Source organism: Aulonocara sp. 'chitande type north' Nkhata Bay, linkage group LG23 (assembly GCF_057382095.1).
Source record: "Aulonocara sp. 'chitande type north' Nkhata Bay isolate Kocher_YH1m ecotype deep benthic linkage group LG23, A_spYH_male_GT1.1, whole genome shotgun sequence".
In the NCBI taxonomy this organism is placed as follows: domain Eukaryota; kingdom Metazoa; phylum Chordata; class Actinopteri; order Cichliformes; family Cichlidae; genus Aulonocara; species Aulonocara sp. 'chitande type north' Nkhata Bay.
The window spans coordinates 31231453-31254108 of NC_141365.1; the positions used below are offsets into that span (position 1 = coordinate 31231453).

A 22656-nucleotide genomic window follows, 5' to 3' on the forward strand; every position below is an offset into this window, starting at 1 on the left:
TTGCCGGTCTAACGGAGTAAAATACACTCCTTGTAATCAGTTTATTTGATATATCTCCTTCTCTCTCTGCTCCTAGCTATCGGCGAGCCGGTCAAGTTGGAGTGGTATAACCCCCAGGGCGAGCGCATCGTGGCCTCTAAGCGAATGGCGCTCCACACAGAAGCATCCAGATCCAAGCTCGTTATTTATAATGCCATTATCGAAGATGCGGGTATCTACCGCTGCCAGGCCACCGATGTCAGTGGTCACACTGAGGAGGCCTCCGTTGTGCTGGAGATCTACCGTAAGCTTGATAACACACACACTAGCTGACACATTTACCCACAGATGCTCTGTGTTTGCTTCCTAAGGAGATTGGAACATAAGGACACGAAGAGAATAAACATCTCACATTAGCTTTTGATCACCAGGACAACCAGCTGATTCATATTCTCTCTACCCTCTCCACAGCCACAAGCTGCGTTAGCTCTCTGTGTGTGCACATGCATCTTAGAAACCTAAGATTTCTAAGATGCATGTACCTTTGACTTTGTGTGTGACTGTGTGAGTTAGACTGATTCTTGTGATTAAATTATAATGACGGCTAGCAATGCCACAGGATTTAGATCCTGTCAGGAATAATGAGAGATCGGGCACTGACTTACCTGCCTTGCTGACCAATCACTATTTCCTGGGAAAAAACTTAATGTTTTGCCCAGGAAATAGTGTTGGTGTTTATAGACCTTTTTTTTTTTTTTTTTTACTGATTCCATTCTAGCAGTAATCAGTGAATTTGCATCTTTAAATTGTTGTTCAGCAAGACATCCGACTGAAACCCCACTAGCTTATTGCTGTGATTTAATTTAGAAATAAAACGAGAAAAACATGTTGGTTTCACTAAGATCATCTCCTGGAGCAGGGAGCTTTGTGCAACTTAGGGAAAATTACAATGTAGATCTAAAAAACACAAACACATGTTTTATGCGGATTTAAGTGGAAAGGAATTCAAGCTAACAAAGCCTGACAGGCATAAAATAGCATTTTTACACCAATAAAGTGATTCCCAGAACTATTAGCTGGAAACTTGGCATATGTGCGGTGTGTACTTAAACAGTTTGGGGACATTGGACAAGTGGAGGACAAAAGAAGTGTCAAGCCTAAAAACAACTATCTACAGCAGATGAACTGTGTCTAAAAGTCATGTCCTTAAGAAAAGGACATAAATAAGAAAAGACCAGCAAAAACCCAACACAGGACCTGAGAGATGCATCTAGCCCTTCAGCTGATCCATCCACTGTTCACTGAAACATCAGGAGAAAGTATTTCAGTGGAAGGGTGGCTGTCAAGGAAGGGAAACTGGGAGAAAAGGCTGATTATCAGTGGCAACAAGTCTGATGGCGCGATGAATCCAAACTGGATATTTTTGATTCAGAAATCATCAGTTTATAGAGAAGAATTCAAGTGACAGGTACAACAGTGAGGAGGCTCTGTCATGGTTTGAGGCTGCGTTTCAACCACCGGTGTTGGAGATCTTGCCAAAATTGATGAATTATAAAGACAGAACTGTATCATCAAATTTTGATCAACCATGCAGTGCCATCTGGAAAGTGTTTCATTAGCATTAGTTTTGTTTTTTTTGTTTTTTAGCAGGAAAATGATCCCAAATGCACTACCAGTGTAATAAAAGCACACCTGGATAGAAAAAACACAGTGGTACACTATCAGTCGTGGATCGGCCTCCCCAGAGGGCCCGGTGGCGCCAGTGTCCGGCAGCTTCGCCTCTGTCAGTGCGCCCCAGGGTGGCTGTGGCTACAATGTAGCTGCCATCACCTGTGTGTGAATGGGTGGATGACTGGATGTGTAAAGCGCTTTGGGGTCCTTAGGGAGTAAGTAAAAGCGCTATACAAATACAGGCCATATACTGTATCTATGGCTGTATCTGTGTAGAATTAGTATTAGCCTGCTATTCAAGAGAATTTGGTGTCAAATCAAGGTGTGAAGTCATTTAGTGGAACACTTTAAAGTGGGTTATAGAAATCCAAGTTTTTTTATTAGTCTATTGACAAAATGCTTGCGAGAGCAGGGTTCATATTAAAAAAAAAAGATCATAGGTAGAACTCTCTCTGTTCGCAGGTGAGAGGACAAAGATTCCAAAAGCTACAAGCACAAAAGATAACATAAGAGCCAAGTGACCTCTGAGGTGTGAGTCTTTGATCAGGAGTCTACACAAAGTTTAATTGGAGAAAACGTACATGGATTTGATTCCAGAGCTCACTCACACACACACAGTTATATGTACACACACTCTGGAAATCATCACCTGCTGTGTGGCTGCCTTTTCATCCTCTCCCAGCGAACCATTAGGGGAGACATCACAGCTTCAATCACACCTGCCACCACTCAGCCTTTGCCTCATTCAACACATAACCAATTCCCCAAAATCATTGTTTCCATGGTAACCAGGCATCACTCACTGGGGTCCTCAGTGTAGATTCCATGAGCAGCAGGCGGATGAAAACCACCCTAAAATCCAGCCAGGTGTTCTGCCAGCGCACAGTCGGAACAGGCGAGGACTCCTCTGCACGGTGCACAGACCTGCGTGCTGCAACATGTTCTACATGAAATTCATGACCTGTGGGAGACCAAGTGTTGACATCTTCTCCGCAGTTGCTGACTTCTCTATGATGGCCAGATGTAATCATGCAGCACGGATTGTCAGATCAGTTTGGAATTAAAAGCTGGTCCACAGTCTGATGAACAAAGCAGTAGCTAGCAATGAGTTAGTGGCCAATCTTGTGCTAACTCACATTAAATTTAGTACACACATGTTCCCTGAGATGGCAACTAATTAATTCAGGGATCCTCTGATTCAGTTTTTTCCACCAAAGCCACAGTGAGGTTAGTATTTCTAATTTTAATTAGAACTGTAAAATCTAAAAGCAAATCTTGCCATGAAATTTTGACATTTGAGTCCTAAACAACAAGAAAAGTTAAGTAACCAATTTGCTTTTTATCTATAGTCATTTCAAAATTTGTGCTTCTTATGCACCATGGTTTATGGCCAATTAGCTACAGAAAGTGATACTTGGGAAATTTTAGCAAGATAACATATTTAACACTGATGCTCTCCATAAGAACATTATCTGGTTAGCATGTACATTTGTCAACGTGAGAATGTAGCATGCTAGGATTGCCATTTAAGCAAAAACATTGCTGTTCTGTGTGCTGTGCCTGCTAGCTTGATTTCTGTTAGTACTCCAGTGTAATGCAGTATGGTTGCTACTATATTAGCACTACTGTTTGAGCCACTCCTTTTTTTTTCATTTTCTGAACAAGTAGCTAGTCATATTTGTGGAGGTTTTTCAAAGTTGTCTTTAGTGACTGCCAATAAGCTACCGTATTCTTAAGGGAGAGAAATAGGGTAAATTACAAAGAAACAGACTGAAAATGAGTTGCAACAGGTCTTATGGACTGATGAATCCAATCGTGGTGTTGGAGATCTTGTGAAACTGATGGAATTACAACCACAGAAATGTACCATCACATTTTGATCCAACATGCAATACCATCTGGAAAGTTTCTGGTTGGCAAAAATAATCCCAAACACACTGGGAATTCAGTAAAATCAAAGCTGCATAGAACAACACACAAAGGAACACTATCAGTGATTGACTGGCCTCCCCAGAGCTCGGACCTCAACATTATTAAAGCAGCATGGAATCATGTTGGCAGATGAACAGTTAAACTTTGAATGTCATTCAAGAAGCCTGGAGAACTCAGTCAGCTGTCACATTTCGTGAATGTATGCAACTTCTTTAACAGTAAATTCTTCTGCTAATGAAGAATGACGACATGCAAGGTCACATGTAACACATGTTATCTAGCTGTTAGCTAGGTAGCATAGTAATTGTCATTCTCATGTCCTTTTACTCACCGAAAATAGTTAGTAATCCCTCCTCTGTTGCCAACTAAAATGGAATCCATTAAGGCCTATAATAGTGTTCCACCCTCCACACCATCAGGGTATTTATATTGTACTGCAAGCAGTTTACCTGTACTTGTTAGCATAACCAGACTTATGCAGTCAAAATAGTATAAGTAATGTAAGCATCAAAGTGATTCTTATTTCAAGATAAACCCTTTACTGTCACAAAATCATGAAAACCTATTTTGGTGACAAAAGCCGCAACATCAATTAGCTGGTGTAATATGGTGCTGTTTTCAACTGTATTCAGTGACAGAAAATTCATAGTCATTATAGAGTGAGCCAGTACAATGTCTAAGCCTTTCATTTCCTGTTAGTTTATTAATGGACAACGCAATAATGCTGCACAAGCTCATTTTCCAAAACCAGCTAATTTGGCCAGAACACACAGAAACAAATCTGTCTCACATTTGAGGCAGGTCCAGGGAAATTGGCTCGTCAGCTTATCAGACAGTTATCTTTGCAGTGATGTGTCTACGAACGACAGCAAAGAAACTCCAGAGTACTGAGTACATTCTCAATTCGCCAGTGTCAAGTGTGCAGTAGAGTGTTACTCCAGAGAGGATGTTTCCCTTACTGATTCTCTTGTAGAGCAGCACGACTACAAAAGAGACAGGAAATGGATACAAACAGAAGGAACAAGTGACACCAGAATGTTCAAACCTGAGAGGGAGGCAGAGGGGGAGAAAGCAGATTTTGCAAATAAAAAGAACACATATGGAGGGGAGGGTGGATGATAAGAAGCCAACGGAGTGAATGACAAAATCACGCAAAGGCATCCTTGAAGTTAATGAAGACACTGAGATGCCAGACACGTTCACAGGCGGAGGATGCAGCCGGGGAGTGAAAGCTCATTTTGGGGAGCAGCCTGGCATAAATCACAGAGCAAAATGCTAATGCTGAAGCCTCACTAAGGGAAGGGACTGATAGAGGAGCTGTAGCTGATTTATTCACACCCTCACAATATAGCACGCAGGTGATAGCAGGTGGTTGCGGCGCTAGCAGAGCCAGCCCGAACACACATCAAAAGCCAAGGAAAGTGGGGTTCGACGAGAGCTCGCGTGAGATCTTTGTGGGGAAATGCTGGTCCAAGAACGGCGTCCTCGTAAAACACCCAATGTTTGCCAGGAAGAGGACACAGCTTTAAACAAGCACCAAGGGGAACCTATTAAAGAATGCTGAAACCAAGATGGAGTGAATCAAAGCCTGCCTGTTCTTTTGTCAAATTTTGCAAACAGTAAGGCTGCAGAATAACTCTGCTCATTGATTCTTTTATAACTGGCAGCAAGTTAAAGCGAGTTACTTTTTGCTGTCACTTGGTGCTGTTTCATCACACTTGCCTTATCTGTGTCCCAGAAAAACAGTCAAGGAGGGATTAAGCTTTTGCTTTGTTTGATTTTCAGAGTAAAAGCTCATCGTCAGTTTGCACTGTGCATAATTTTTCTCCTGCGTGTCTTTCCAAATGCTTTCGGTGGGAACCAATGGGCATTATTTAACATGACAGCTATGCTTAATAACGTGGTTGTTGTGCACACAAGGGGTGTTATTGAGAATTCAAGCACTGAATGTCAACAGTGAATGTGTGCACGCTGGGTTTGTATAATATTATAGTTTTGAAATAGTCCTATGGATAGCAGTGTTGGTCTGTCACACTGACACAATGATGTCACCTGTTGTATGTGAAGTCCTGTTAAGACACCTCAAACTCTGGGTTTTTTATGTTTGTAGTGTCTTGGATGAGGTGGATCTGATTGGCAAACTTCACATTCGCTGGTTCTTCAGACATGGAAGGAATGCTCGCCTTCTATCCTGTCTGTACCCATATGGAAAAGATACAAACTTTATAAGATTTATATATATCTGTCTTGTGTAAAACTTGTATGAAAAGCATATAAGAGTGAAAACAGATATAAGATCCCTTGAAAAATTATATAATGAAACTTGTATGTTTTGGATACTTACTAAAACAATGTATGAAAGTAATGAGAAAGTGGCCACTTTCATGAGTAAATCATGTAAGTTTTTACTATTTCTTTTCCATATGTGTAGTCTGCAGAGATGGGCAGTAACGCTGTAATCCGATTACTTTTTTCAAGTAACGAGTAAAGTAAGGGATTGCTATTGCAAAAACGGTAATTAGATTACCGTTACTTTCCCGTAGGAACGCTGCGTTACTGCGTTACTAAAACCGTGATTTTTTTGCGAGAATGTCTCATGACAGTGATGTAAACGAGTGCCACGTTCGTGACAACAGCTGTGTGCAGATCAACAATGGATCATTAATGAGTGCAGGAGAGAGTATGAGCATGCAACGTTTAAAGTAGAGATGGACCGATCCGATATTACTGACCTAAATTACTGGATCGGATATTGGAGAAAAATAAAAAATGTTATCCGATCCATTAAATATCACGAAAGCACCTCACAAAACTTGCAACACGCCGTAACTCACCTCAGAACGTCGGAGCAGTATGCATCACGTGATAGAGCGGCTGTGGCATGCGGGACCTGTCGGTGGTCTGGATAGCATTTGGAGCTTCGCTAGCAACCCGGCATTTCATCTCCGACAAAGTTATCCCCGAGAGAAGTAAAGCAAGTGTGTAAGTCCATCTCTGAATGTTTGTAAAGCATTCCTGCATTAAGCTTAACAAGCGACTGCCTCTTCTTGCTGCTACTTCAATCATGAAACTGATCAATGATCAGCTGATCGGCTTTTCTGTCGCTAGTCCGTCTCTCTTGTTTGTTTTTGGCCCACTTTGCACCAGAATGAGGAAACCAGCGGCTGAACAACAGCAGCACGTTTAAGCTTGATAAGCTGTTGTTAGAATTTATTTAATATTACTTTCTACACCAGGATCTTTTTCTACGTAGCTGACGCTGGTAACTGTGCAGGGGCGGATCTAGCAAAGTTTAGCCAGGGGGGCCGATAGGGCATGAACAGGGAAAAGGGGCACAAAGACATACTTTTCTTTCTTATTCTCATTTAAAATGTCTAGCTTTTAATAAATAATTATCTGTTTTTTAATTTTAATTAGTTTTAATTTGATGTAAAAGGAATAGAAGTCAATTACTGTATATAGTGACTATTAAGTCTAATATATATACCCTAGTAAGCTATAGTACTTTTTCCTTTGGGAAGGTACCATCTGTGCAGTCTGCAATTTTGTTGAAGAAAGATGTTGAATCTATTTAATATTTCTTGAAAAATAATTGATTTCTGTGCATTTTTTTTTCACACTGCATCAAATTAAGGTTGATTACGTTGATTAAGCATCATGAGGTGGAGCGTGAGGGGTGGTTCCCTATTTTTTATTTATTTATTTTTGTTGTTGCTGGGAGTTGGAACCCTATTAGTTAGGTTGCTTAATATTTACGCTAAGTACTCTTTAAAATACCAGAATAGGGAGGATGGTGTAGGTTTAAGTTTATTAGATTGATCAGTATTGCTGAACTATGAAATTTTTTTTTTTTTGCATACAGGTATAACAGAATAGCTTTAGTGTAGTTGTTGTTTTAAACTTGAGTATGAACTTATACAAAATGCAGCAAGATATTTAAAAAAAACTGTTTTGTTGATTAAAAAACACTATATCGGATTCATATCGGTATCGGCAGATATCCAAATTTATGATATCGGTATCGGACATAAAAAAGTGGTATCGTGCCATCTCTAGTTTAAAGCGTGGAAGTACTGACCTTACTTTAAGTTTGATTCCATAAAAAGTGACAAAAACATTAGTGTCCGTTGTGCGTGGGAAGGAAATTTCTTTTTACAGCGAAAAAACCCCCTAAACTTCCAAGCAAACACCGAGTGCGCTACGACGTAATGAGAAATTCACAGAGAAACTCGCAGATTCTTCCACTGACCGCTGCGGCACACCTGCACCAGGGCAAACCTCCGCCTACCCTACTCCTGCTTTACAGGTGAAAATAGAGCAACAGGACCGCTAGTCTTTGACTTTATTTATTTCCTGCTGTGTTTTACTTGCATCTATTTGAAAGAGAGAGTGTAAACACACAAAAAATATATATTTTCTGGAATGTGCAGAAAATAGGTTTAAAAATAGGGGGCAGGGATAGCTCAGTAGGTAAAGTGGTCGCCCCATGATCGGAAGGTCGGCGGTTCGAATCCACTTAACGGCTACCCTGAGGTACCCCTGAGCAAGGTACCGTCCCTACACACTGCTCCCCGGGCGCCTGCTTAGTGGGCTGCCCACTGCTTCACTGAGTGAATGGGTCAAATGCAGAGAAAAACAAGTAATTTCCCCATGGGGATCAATAAAGTATCCATTATTATTATTATTATTATTAAATGTTAAACAAATTTCTTCCAGTCAGAGAATGTTGCATATAATTAAAATTTTGCTTGATGCATAAAGTTAAAAGATTAAAACTAATAAAACAAGTTTTAAAAAGGGACTTTTCCATTTGATTACATTTTGTATGATGGGTTATGTAGAAAAAGTAGAATTGGGCTGAAAGATCTATCGCTTTATCACCTATTCAGGTTGTAAATCGTGTTTTTAAAAAGTAACTAAGTAATTAATTACTTTTGAAAATAAGTAATCAGTAAAGTAATGGGATTACTTTTTGGGGGAAGTAATCAGTAATTAGTTACTGATGACCTTTTTCAAGTAACTTGACCAACACTGGTAGTCTGTCATCCCTTTGTTGGTTTGTTGATCCAAAAAACTGGACGATTTGGAAGATTCCCAAAGAAAAAAATAAATAAAAACAAAAACCCCAAAACACTGATGTCATACTCAGAATGAATTGGCAGTCGTTCTTAACTAATCTTATGTTAAATCTGTTTAACTCAGATTTGTTGTTGCACCCAATAAAACATTGTGGTAACATGGTTTATATATATAAAAAAAACAGTTTGTCATAGTGGAAAAATTATGTTCTTACTCTCTTTCATTGCTGTTTTTTTTTTTTTTTTTTTTTTTTTTACTGTGGAGCCAGGTGATGCAATACCATAGAGCTGTGGCTAATTTAGAATGACCACTTAAGCTAGTCGTCAGCCTGAATTGGAAGCCATCTGCTGGGCAATGTCAATGCTAATCACTGTACCGCCACACCACCCGCCGCCAATTATTGGATAAGAAGTAGGATGGGTGGTTACATTTGCAAAAAAGATCAAATGTTCACTTAAATTATGAAGTTATTTATAATTTAAGTGCTGCACTAGGAACTAGTGCAGGGGTGGGCGACTCCAGGCCTCAAGCGCCGGTGTCCCTGCAGGTTTTAGATGTGTCCTTGAACCAACACAGCTGATTTAAATGGCTAAATTAGCTCCTCAACATGTCCTGAAGTTCTCCAGAGTCCTGGTTATGAACTAATCATGTGATTCAGGTGTGTTGACCCAAGGTGAGATCTAAAACCTGCAGGACACCGGCCCTCGAGGCCTGGAATTGCCCACCCCTGAACTAGTGGATAGCAGCTATTAAGGCATCCATATAAGCGTGTTGTTTTTTTTTTCCCATTTCTGCAGAAATGTGATAATGTGGTGCTTCTGTGCTAAAATCACAGATGGCTTTTTTTCCTTACCATCAAATCCATTTGCAAATTAGGCTATAAATTGATTCAGATGTGCTACTTGACTTCATGATTTCAGATAATGGCTGCATTTTTTCTTGTATACTTACAGGCTACGTCCACACGTACACGGGTATTTTTGAAAACTGAGATTTTCCGTTTTCGTTTTAAAAAATAATCACATCCACACGTAAACGCAGAAATGAAGGAAAACGCTGCTAGGAACATGCCAAAGCAACAGGTGGCGATATATTCCTAACCGTGTAGAAATGTTGGCCAATCAGAAGTCTAGAAGCCTCGGTGAGAAATAGTAAACAAGGATGGGGCAGAGAAGCAGAACCTAGTGGTATGTATGGAGGGACAGTAACTGTGTGTGTATATGTAAGCATTTAAACACTGCAGAGAGTACAAGTAACAGTAATAGTATTGTAGAAATTCATTTCACCGAAACAATAACGTGGCGCACAGTGTGACGTCAAAAAAGGCTCACACCTTTGACGCTGCGTTTCTCCGTTTCTCCGTTTTTCTCATCCACACGTAAATGCAAAAACAGAGTTTTCAAAAATATCCACCCTAGCCGGAGTTTTTAAAAATCTCTGTTTTCAGTGACCGAAAACGCCGTTTACGTGTGGACAAAAGGTGCAAACGCATAGAAAACTCTGCGTTTTCAAAAATACCCGGGTACGTGTGGACGTAGCCACAAATTCAAGAGTTGTATTCTCGAAACAAAAAAAGCTGTTGTACCTTTGAAGGGACTGTTCTTGCCTAGCCACAAGATGAGCAGCTAGTAGGTCACCCTAACACGTTAACCCATATTATCAAGAAATACAGCAAAGTACTTTAAAATGTCAAACTCCTTCCTCACAGGATACAGCCAAGATTAAGACAAGTGGAAGGAAACAATTTTTTTTAAAGCCCTAACTTTATGTTCTGTCTCCAAACAGTCATAGTTAACTCATTCACTGCCACTGACGTCTATAGCCGTCAATTGCAGTGAATGAGTCAATGGGTTTAACTCATTCACTGCCAATGGCTGGCAGTGAATGAGTTAAGAGGGCAGTAAAAGCGCAACAATTTCTGCTTATTTTCCTTTTGATGTTCAGACCTGCAATAAATTGTCTGTTCTGAATGCTCAGAGAGGGGGAAAAAGCTGTTCAATCTCCATCTTGTTTGATCTTGCAGAGAGGCTGACATTCCAGGATGTTCAGTCACCGCAGGAGTTCCGCTATGGTGAGACAGCAGAAGTTGTGTGTGATGTCATTAGCTCCCCGGTGCCCGTGGTGGTGTGGTACTACCAGGACAAAGAGATCACTGAGGAGCACCACAGTAAGTTTTGCCCCCCCTGATTTCACGTATAGACTTTTTTCATTACATTTCTTGGTTTTGTTCTTTTGTTTTTTTTAATTGCCGTGGGAAATTACATCCTACTGCTCTGTCATTTGCAGTGACCAAACAAAGAATGGCTTGTTAGGTTAGCTCAAAGGTATTCAGAAGGCCTCAAGATCAGGGACACAATATAAAGTTATGTTTTGGGATGTGAAGTCTGAATTACAGTAGGTAATCAAAGATCAGTATCAATGACTGTTCTTTAAAAGTAATTGAGTTGTAATTGCCCAAAATTTGAGAGGCTATATACTGTAAAAATATAAATAAAAGTAGAATCCAAAGTTTTTCAAATCTTGTGAGCACAAAACAGAAAACATATCAAGTGTTTAACGTGAGAAAAATGCACCATTCTAAGGAAAATATTTGCTCATGTTCAATTTGGTGGCAGCAACTAGTCTCAAAAAAAGCTGCAACAGGGGCGACAAAGGGCGATTAAGTAATGCTAAAAAGAAACAGCTGCAGGAACATTTTTCATGTGATTAGGTTAACTGGTAACAGGCCAGTAGCATATATAATATAATCCTGGTAAAGGTTTTTGTCCACTGAGAGTAGTAAAGAGCAGTTTTCTACTTTATGCATGAATACATGATACATCGTTCCTGTCAATGGTCACGCTGATTGAGTTGCACGCCCACAAATGTGCAAAGTCCCAAGGAGAAGAAGATGGCTAACAAAACAGAAGTAGGAGCCTCCAGTGCTGAAAACTACCTGCCTAATAACACACAAATATTTAACTGTATTAGGCTAGTGCGTGACCAATACAGGAGACCGATAGCGGTATTCAGTATTTTTTTTCTTTCAGACACACAGAAATACAGTTTCCTGGCATTGGTTATATGTCGTTATTCATTTTCTCATCCTCTGGCTAAATCTGCTTAAGTTATCTGTTTTTTGTTTATAAGCATATAATGTATCTGTTTAATCTTGTGTTAAAGGTAAATTCCTGTTAAAAAAACAAAACAAATATATATATATATATATATATATATACATACATACATACATACATACATACATACATACATACATACATATTGTTTTTAAGTGTGAAATGCTTTTGATCAAATCATCCCAAAGTCTCTAGTCAAAGAAAGTACTTGGATAAAGTACCACTGCTTAAGTGTGAATAGTCAGTGTGTATAGTGATATTGAATATTTTAGTAATTTATGGTAATAATAAAAGTTGCATGTGAGTGATAATCTCAAAAGGATTGCATGACGAATGTAAATATGCCAAAAACACTTAATTATTGAGAGGAAAAAAAGCTTGTCAGTCTCAGCCTGCCCAACTGTTTCCCTCTCTCGGTCATTGAAAAGGCTCACTAATGTGGCAAAAATTCAGGTCTCTGGGAAATGCTATTCCCTTCTTTTGTGTGGATTCACAATAAGACAAAAGTCTAAAATTCTATGAATAGAAACCCCATCAGCCCCGGAGGGAGGCGTCTAACTCAGACAGAGACGATGTTAACAAGCAGCTGAGAGGACGGATTATTGAGCAGTTGGATAGCGACATTCGAAGATACCGCTTCCCATGAGATAAAATGCAAACCCACACCCTGCATCTTTTGGGAAAAAGCCAGCTAATGGGTGTATTTATGTGGCACTATTGTCTATCATCTTCCATCCTATTCGAGGGAAGGCTGATGTATGTCATTTATGAAGCTCTTTCTGGTAATACCACCCTTTTCAGCGCTAATAGTGCTAAATGTCAGAAGAGTAGTCTACTTAATATTAAAAGAAAAGAAAGATTCACTTTCAGTAACAGTCTTCCCTGATAGAAAGCAGGTGCTGCAGACTAGGACTCATTATTTTCGTCTTCGCCTCTTCCCTGATTTACAACTCTCTACACCGCTTCCCCGTCCTCCTTCCAGACAAAACACATGCCTGAACAGATTAGAAAAAGTGACCCCTTGAATCTGTCACGGTTTTTAATTGAAATTCAAATCTTCAGCAGCAAGGTAATGATGAAACATGGAGAAGAATGTTTTTTTTCCTTTAATCATTTCACTCTAATTACGCTTCGTGGTTATAAATATATTTGCTTGGGAGAAATGAGATAGAGGCCCGAGCAATCCCGGCCAATCTCCCAGTGGCCACAATAGGAGACTGTGTGGAACTGTAATTGCGCAAGTGTTTATCTGTGTGGACTTTATCAGGTAAATGTGCTGAAGAGAAGATTGACAGTCTAACTACTGAAGAGTGGAGATGGCAATTTTCTCCCGCTGTTTTTCTAACTTTCCTATCTCGCTTCTCTCCCTATCGTATGCTGTTTTTCTTTTGTTATTTCCACTCTCCCCTTCTGCCTTTCTCCGGCTGTCCTTCTGTCCTCCTTTTCACGTGTGCTGTGAAGGCAGGTTCCAGGTGTTGCCAAACAACAACCTGCAGATCCATCAGGTGACCAAGGCTGACGAGGGTGTGTACCGCTGTGAAGCCAGCGTAGAGGCACGCGGGGAGATCGATTTTGTGGACATTGCAGTGGTGGTCAATGGTGAGTGAGGATTTTTTTAACATTTACTTGAATTCGTGATGACATTCTGATGTACAACAATAACAGATTGTTTAAGGTTATTTCCAGGATTTTATGGACAAGAGCAATGTTGAGGTCTAGCTGCCAACGGACCACAATAACCAAGATTTCTGCAGTAAAAAATCAAGTGTGGTCTACTGGCATCTTCAGGGAGGACACAAAACTAAAATCAGGGTAAATGGGCAAGGACGTGCAGACTGAGATTCAGTTCACCCAAATAAAAAATATCCATAGTGCTAAAATCTTTGTTTTTCCTAATAGTCAGTGTAATGGCTACAAAACAGCTGATAGTTTAGTGCTGTAAAGTCTGAACATACATACAGATCTGGCACAGTCCTGCTTGTTTAGCAGTTGGAAAGTTGTTGTAGATTAAAATAGACACATTGCTGATACATGCTGACATATCGGGGTGCCAGAACTTCAGTGCAATTTAACAGTGACGGTTTTGTGTGGATCTGTGCTCAGTATAGCTTGACAGTTGGGGAATTTGTCAGTGACAGATTGGGAAAAGTTTAGCAATGTGGATAGCAAGCAAAATTAGCTTTTTTAATGGATTAGGACGATGGAGGGATTCCCCTGCTGTAATTTCTGCCTCAGCGTTTCCAAGGGTGTGCTGGAGTTATAACATTGGTAGAATTTTAAACTCGATACCAGTAACCAGGAAAAAACAAATCACAAAAATTATGAGGCCTTTAAAACAAAAGATTACAACAGCAAAGAATAACAAGGGCAACACTGTGTTGTGTATATCTAAAGTGTCCAAATATCCAAGTGTAGTAACACAGGTATAAGATACGGTAAAGCACTCTGGAACACTCTGGAAATACCGCCCTTGCTTGACTTACCCCCCAATAGATGGTTATTAAAGGAATTCAGCTGTACCCATTCCAGTTACAGATCCCCCAACGAGTTCGGTATTGTTATTTTTCATCATAACCCCTCTGAACTGAGATTGGGTAATTTGTGTGACTGTTGGCTTCCTTGGATATAGTAGCTGTGTCCAAGGGTTCCTCTACAGGATTAAATCCGGATTCCTGGTTACTCATGGCCACGATGGCACGCACATAAAGTACCATCAAGAGATGATTGGGCAGATATTTAGTTTAATTCAATTCAGTTCAGTTCGAATCAGTTTTGTTTATATAGCATCAAATCACAAGAGGAGTCAGCTCAAGCCACTTTATGTTGTATCATACAGGCCCTACAATAATACAGAGAAAGGAGAAGGAAAAACTCGCTTTAAACAGGAAGAAACCTCAGGCAGAACCAGGCTCGGAGAGGGACAGCCATTTGCTGCGACCGGTTGGGGGTGACGACTAGGGATGGGTATCGTTTAGGTTTTATCCGATACCGGTGCCAAATCAGTACTTTTGAAACGGTGCTGGTGCTCAAACGGTGCTCAAACCGGTGCTTAAAGAATGGAGAACACAAAATTGGTCCAAAAACCTCTCATGTTCAGCTGTTTTTTGTAAAAATATAACAATGTTAGCCTTTTCTGCAGCTATGGGGCATATATGGTATCACTCTTGGCTGGAAGCAGTGCTTAAACAATGGAAAAAACACAAACTTTGTCCTAAACCTCTCATGTTTAACTGTTTTCCACTTTTTCTTTGGTCATTTTAGCCTTTTTGGCCAGGGTGAAGGGAGTATCTGCCATCAAACAAGAGGACAGCCGCATGTAACTACTAAGGTGTTTGCTAGTTCACCTTACATGGATTAATGTAATAACGTGGTTAGCCTACTCAACGTAAATTAGCTACTCACGCAGAGAAGAACGGCTGCTGCCACCATCATCCGTCATCATTTCTGCTACACTGGCGGGGCTAGGGGCCAGGACTCTCCTCTTCGTGTTTTTGGGGGATGTTGCATAACAGGCAACTCACCCGCAGTAGATGTGCTCGGTGTGAGGTCTCGCAGCAAGCTATCAAATACGGCGCATTTCTGGGCTTTTAAAAAAAACGCTATGCGTTGCCAGGTGTTTCATCGGATTTGAGGTGTTACCTCCTTTGACAGTATCACAGTATCAGCTTAAAGCACTTGTTGCAGGCTGCTGAGTTTGCATATTTTGCTGTGAAGTACAGCCAGACTTTTAACCGCTTAGCCTTGGACATTTTTAATCTGTAGCTCTGCTCTAACAGAACGTATGTACCTGGCCCCGCCTACTATCCTCGGAAACGTAAAATGATTGGCTAGAAGTGTATCACAGCTCAGGAAAAAAAAGCACCGAAATAAAGCACCGAAATGTGCGCTGCTTTTCGGTCTGGTTACTACCGTTTATGTCAGAACCGGTGCCATCATGGCACCAGACACCAGTACCCATCCCTAGTGACGACAGTTACTTAGTTACTCAAAACTGCCATCAACAACGAGACCTGTATCACATTCAGATGACATACCCTCTCTCATCCTACCGGTTGAGGGGAGGAAGACGAATTCAAATGGGACAGAGATGTCTCATTTGAATCTCAGAGGATTCTCTTAGATAGTGCAAAAATCAAAAAAACTAAATCACCAGTATTATTAGACTGCTGGGCATCTGTGCTGCGGGTGACTTGACATCATATTTGGACTGGTACTTATTTAGTGCTTTTCTAAGTGCTTGCTTACTGCAAGCCTCATTCAACCATTCACACAAGTGCTTTAATGTTAACCAATACTTTAATGTGTATCCAATACTTTGACTTGGAGACTAAAGGAGCCAGGAACTGAACCACCAACCACTTTTGTTTTATAGCTATTAGCCAACATTGTACCGGTACTGACTACAAACTCAGCTTTGCAGATTTGCAGACCATGCTCCTGCACACATAGTATCAATAGATTAGCATACATTAAGGTATGAATTTCCTCTCTGCAGTATTGTTGTTGTTGTTCTCAAAATTCAACGCCTTTCATTCTTTTCATTTTTGGACTTACAAAACCTTAAGGGTTGCAGGTGCCCAAGGTTAAAAACATAATACATGATCAAGGTTAGTTTAGCAGTACCGTTTCTCTGTGACTGCAGAAAAAGATAAAATATAACAAGGTATCATTCGTATAATTAATTAGCACTAATTTGGTTCCTTTAATTTTTTTGTTTTCTAGTTTGTTGTTGTTAAGTCTGGAGACTGGGGGTAAAATAGCTGCATCCTGTAAGCTGTCAGTTTGTTAACAGTTACTTAAGATTAGTAGAGTATTATAGCATGAAGCTGACATATTTCACTGAGTGTTTGCAGAGTTTTGATCATCTGCAGAGTGAAGGCAGTGACTCTGAAACAGCTCCTACAGTCGTGCAGCAACTCATATGGAAATTCAGGTTGAATGCATGGACCTGTAGTTGTAGTATCAGAAAAGAGCTGTCAGCTCTGACAGATTCAGTTTCAGTGAATTATAAATACTTACTAGCTGGTCTACTGGCTACTATGGGGTGTGGTTTTAGTTTGTAATTCTCTCTGTTCTTTAGTATGATTGAAAATTTTAATTAGCGATGCCTTCGGGCTCTGTGGCCCCAAAAATCAAAGGATGTCATATTAATTTTCTCATTTGTCCTCATCTACCGTGAGTCACCTGAGACTGTTGAGGTGATTGAAATGTGATTTTACTACGGCCACAAGCATCTTGTAACGGTTGAACAGCTGCAGTATTGTCTCTGCCTATGTAATTCTCTCACTCCTAATGTAATAGCAGATCAAGCCTCCGCCAAAAACTATGAATTGCATTCAATTTAGCACACCACTTACCTCACTTCTGAGGAAGATCCAATAAGCTTGCTCAATGAGGCACGACCTATTATTGCAGCGACACGACACTCGCCATGTGGTGCTGAGGCGACCAGACCTCGCTAAGCATCCTAACTCCGTAAGGGAGCCACACCCAGAGGGAGATGCATTAAAGTGAACTTCACTTTGCCTCCAAGAGACTTATTCTGCAAGTCTGTGAAGACTTTTAACATTTTGCATGAGTGAGACAAAAGCTGCACCATTTGGTCCTCATGAAATATATAAAGCACTTAGAGCTAAATAAGTCTTCTTGAAACTAATGAGTTTTGGTACGGTACCACTAGACTAGGGGACATCTGTTACACCAGCGCCTTTGTCTCCTTTTTTTCTGAGCAATCGAAATGTTCCCTTAAAGCTGTCCACCTGGAAGTTAGGAAATAAAACTGGATGATTCTGATGCAACTGCTCATTCACGATATAAACTGTAAAAGTGGGCACGAACAATGATATGTCCTCCATTAAGATGTTGTCTACCATTTTAAATCGTCAAGTCACATTCATTTTATTGAACGGGTATGTGAGGAGTGAGGACTGCTCTTTCATCAATAGAAAGATTTTGAAACTAGTGATTAAGCTAACCTGAGGAGTCGCTACTTGCTGGTCATTAGAAGGAATGCAGGTTTATAGCACTTTAGAATTGATTTCACTATACAAGCAGTACTTCTTTTCCTCTTGGTGCCACGAACTGACCAAAATCCAAAGTACTGTCAAATGGGGCTCAAATGTTACTTTACTCTCTCTGGTGCAGAGCTGGGTTGTAAACCATCTGCTATTATTGGCAGTTTGGACTAAACTGACCACTGTTGGCCATAAGCAGTGGGAAAGAAAACCACCAAACATGCCTATGCTGGTACACATTGGGCAACTCTGCGTGAACTCTGGGGATATGTGGTTAGGGGCAAATTCTTTTTTTCCCATTTGGGCCTCAAGCAGGTGTGCTTGAACTCAGAAAACCCTTGTGGGGATCCAAATTAAAAAAAACTGCTGTGAAGCCTGCATGAAGTAACTGTGGATTTGTCCTGTCCACACAGCCCCACCATGTGAGGCCAACATATGTCCCACATTTCTTAAAAGTAAGGGGCCCACTGTGGGGCTCGTGGGTCTACATAGACTGGTCTCACATACACCCCAAAGGTGCACATTTGCTATAAAGGTGCAGTCATTAATCTAGTTAAGCTTCGGTTGCTCAGCTGATACCTGTCCACTTATGTTCCCCAATTATAGCAAGCTAAAACATTCGCTGCTCTCTTTCTATCTCACTGCCAGTCACTCCTCACACCAGGAAAAGTGTGTGTGGTAGTGCTGCTTTTATTCCACAGTTGTTTGTGTCTGTTTAAAGTCTGTTATGACCTTTGTACATAAACTGACCAGCTTCAAACAATAAATTTACCTACTGGCAAATGACAAACAAAAGGCCTAAATAGCTAGGTACTTAATTCATAAATTTGTGGAAACCAAAACAAAGCTGGGAAAAACAGTACATTCGCTGGGTCACTTAAACCCCTCCTGCCTCAGTAAATGTTAATTCTGCTCTCTGTCTCAGCAGGTTGTATAATCAAACCATTGTGTGTTTACAGCTGCATGGCCTCCAAGTAGTGTAGAAGATCTACTACTGCAAACTGATGTTTTTCTTGCACAACTTCTCAAACTGCCATCATGGTATTTAGTTCTGAGATAGCAGTGGTTCAGAGAGACTTGTAGTTAAGCCTCTAGCATAAAAGAGTTGGTCTGAAGGTAGAAAAGATTGAGAGGGCATTTACTTAAATGTCACCTAGTGTCATGGGGCAGACAAATAGTATAAGCTCCCCATCTTTTTTCTGTAGAAAGTGAACATGTCATCCACTCAGCTCTTCACAGTAATACTTAGAGATCTGAAAAACTGCTGCTCTGCTTCTTTTCAACAAATCTATGTTAGTATGCAAAGTATCCAAGAACAAAGCAGTGGATGTGCTGCCTTATGGTTCCTCTGACATCTCTATCTGACTTACATCCACGTTTTCTTTCTTCCTGATGGTGTAAATAGTCCCTAAGGAGTTTTCTAAAGTGTACGAGGCACTGTGCAGTTCAACTATGGAAAGCCATATTGCACCCATACCATAGCTTTTACTCTCAGTTATTTGAACAAGCAAATAACTGAGAGTAAAAGCTGCATTCCAGTTATTTCCATTTCAACCCCTTAAGCTACATCTCATCTGAAGAGCTATTTTTGTAGGCTGGGGAAGAGGCTAGAACTTGAGTCTTATTTGATCCCCAAAACACTGCCTTTCATTTGTAGAGCATTACACTTCAGTAGTGTTGACTAGGATTAGTCCCTTCCTTTGCAACTGTGAAACCAAATTAGAGCAAGAAGTACTATTCGTGCCAAGATTTTCCAAAGTAAGCCACAGGGGCAGCTAGAAGATCTACTGTATTGACACCTTGCATTGGTCAGACAACACAACCAGATGGAGATTAAGTAGATTGCTAGGGGCCTCAGGTGTGTCAATGAGTACAACAGGGTACATGTTTTATCTGTCAGCTACAGACTGTAAACGGTTTCCTGTTGTGACGCCTGGGGATTTGGCAGCATAGTAAGACACAAACTGTGGCGAAAAAAGGTAGAAACACAGTTCTTCTGTGTTTATAGAATTCTGAAAAAAGGAGAAGAAGAAATTATGAAGAACTAAACTGATACAGCTACAGGGCATGTTTGGATTCATCCTAATTTCTATCAGTGTAACATGGAAAACTTGAAACACTCATTTGTGCCCAAATAAGACTGGACGTTGATTCTTATCCAAGATATAGTTACAGCCAACAATGAAAAGAAGCTAAATCTGGACACATCTATATAAAACTTCACTTGAACTGCTTTTTGAAATGTCATACTAGCTAGTTTCATCCCATTTCTTGCTATGGTTCATTTTTTAACACCTTTCACTCTGTTGCATGTGCAAGTTTCACCTTGAATTCTGAATTCTGCTTCACAACCATTCTAGGTCATAAACTACTTGAATAAAGCGATGTATTTTTGCAGCAACTTATGAGCGGTCTCTCTGAAAAAAGGAGCAGGAAAAAGTGAAACCAGTGGCAGCCTGTGTGGTACACTTATTTACAATTAGTCTGCCATCAAAGACCAAAGGTCAATTCATAATGCTCATATGCAAACAACTTTAGCAACTGACCTCACAATTTTCACAAGTGCCAGTCTTTGCTAATAGGACACAATCAACAGACACTATAAGATGAAATAAACAGAAACTGTAAGATGAAATCCAAACATGCTGTACAACTCCCATCAAATATAGTAAATCAGAGCTAACCATTTTTCCATTCCCTGATGGAATGTTACTAAATTACAACAATATGGCTGAAATGCTCAACCTGAGACCTCAGAATGAGGTTTCACACATTACTTTGCTGTATTCAGACAGGAAAATTGGGAAAAAGGATGGCAATGTTTACGTTTTCAACGTGTATAATTTCAAAATTGTATCAATGCGTATCCATCAAAGTAAATCTTATAATCCATTCATTTAAGCTTTACATTTCCTTAATCAGAATATTTTTCTGAATGAATAACAGCTCAGTTTAAAGAGGGATGAATTCAGCACAACACTTCATGTTTGAAATAAGTTTTAAAAGCCCTTAGGCCAACCTCCAAGTACCTTGCCAACAATGTTCCCTCTAAGGTGCGCGCGTGCGCAATTGCGCACTGCTGGCACGGTCTCTGCACACAGAAAATTTATGTTGCGCAAAGAAAAAAAAATCAAACCTGAATTGAAATTAAAATTAAAACTTTAACAATTCTGTTTGGCAGTGTTAGTCAGTAAGTGACTGGCTGCTCCCATATGGGATTAGAATGATGCCACCTTATCCCATAGTCCCACCAGTAATGTGATTCACATTCGTATATATGTAGCTAATCAACGTCGCTGACAGGCTATGACAGCGTTCTCATGTGCCGACACCGGTGTTTTAGCTAGCAAAGCGGTGTGGCTGATGTGGAGTGAAGCCACGTTAATCACAACGTGTACGACCATTGGAGATGTGAGCAGGACAGACGGCACAATTAACGGAAAAAGTGTGGACTTTATACCAGTTTTTAAATTGTGTTGATAGGCCACGTAAAACCAGAGTTAAAATATATGCAATGTTTGGTTTTCTTCCTGAATGTTATCATTGTTTATATTTACTGCGGGAAGAAACCGTAAAAATGGCGTTTTATAAGGAAAACGCTCGAAAGCACTCTCGGCCTGTGAGCAAAAACAACACCAAAAAAAACCCACCTTTTCCTATTGGTGGAAAAATGTACCATGTGGACCAATCAAAAAATGATATGGCAACATGGCATTTATTGTTTAGGAAGGGGGACGTTTTAGGAGTGACGGCGGTGTTTAGAGATGTGAGAGATTTGCGACGTTTAGTGCGAATCTTGTGTAGTTAGTGTGTAGTGTAGTCAATAGTTTTGTTGTGTGTGTCAGAACAATGAGGCGACTGCTGAGTGTTACAGGTGTTACAGGAGTGATACATCTGCTGTTGTCAGGCCTGCAGGTATCAGGCTGTTGTTCTCCTTTTTGTGGACAGAAATTATTTTTTGGAGTGGCACAAATGATTTGTGTGGCATCAACTTTGATGCAGAACAGCTGATTGTTCTGTAAATAGTTTGAAATGTTTATTTAAAAAAAAACGCCTTGGCCGCATTTTTAGGTAAACAGCTGCAAAAAACTTTGTTGTTTGCATAACTCAGTTAATTTTTTGAGGAAGTAACTATATAATTAATTGCCCAACATTGGTCCTTATATACTGTATTTTGCAGACAGAGTTACAGGACTCTCTCCCAGACCACAGACTCATACTCATAATACAAGTCAGAGCTTTAAATCAAATCAAATCAAATCAAATCAAATCAAATCAAATCAAATCACTTTTATTGTCACATCACATGTGCAGGCACACTGGCACAGCACATGCGAGTGAAATTCTTGTGTGCGAGCCCCACAAGCAACAGAGATGTGCAAACACAATAACACAAACGAGCAAAATACAAGAATGGCCAACCTGAAACTAATAAATATATGTACAATATATAATAGTGTATGCATTTCTGGATGTGTATACTAAATATTTTCCTACGTGTGTGTGTGTGTGTGTGTGTGTGTGTGTGTGTGTGTGTGTGTGTGTGTGTGTATACACATTTTTACAAATTAAATAGTAAAAAAAAAAAAAAAGAATAATAATAATAATAATAATAAAATATATAAAATATACAGAGTTGAATATGTGCAAAACAAGTGGCATTTATATACAGTGTGGAGTGCATAATGTTGAAGTTCCAGTAGTGAAGCTGAGGTGTCTATGACGTGTTCAGCAGTCTGATGGCCTGATGGAAAAAGCTGTCTCTCAGTCTGCTGGTACGGGACCGGATGCTGCAGAACCTCCTTCCTGATGGAAGCAGTCTGAACAGTTTATGGCTGGGGTGACTGGAGTCCTTGATGATCCTC

General features: G+C 40.1%; 1 protein-coding gene across 2 annotated transcripts in view; it reads left to right on the forward strand.

The window, feature by feature from the left end:
- ncam2a (neural cell adhesion molecule 2a) overlaps window positions 1–22656 on the forward strand; it is a 447190-nt gene that overhangs the window by 309864 nt on the left and 114670 nt on the right. For both annotated transcript variants that reach the window (XM_086284341.1, XM_086284343.1), the window contains exons 3-5: window positions 77–283; window positions 10685–10828; window positions 13239–13376. In XM_086284341.1, the coding sequence (XP_086140467.1) occupies window positions 77–283; window positions 10685–10828; window positions 13239–13376 (489 nt within the window). The remainder of the gene's footprint in view (window positions 1–76; window positions 284–10684; window positions 10829–13238; window positions 13377–22656) is intronic.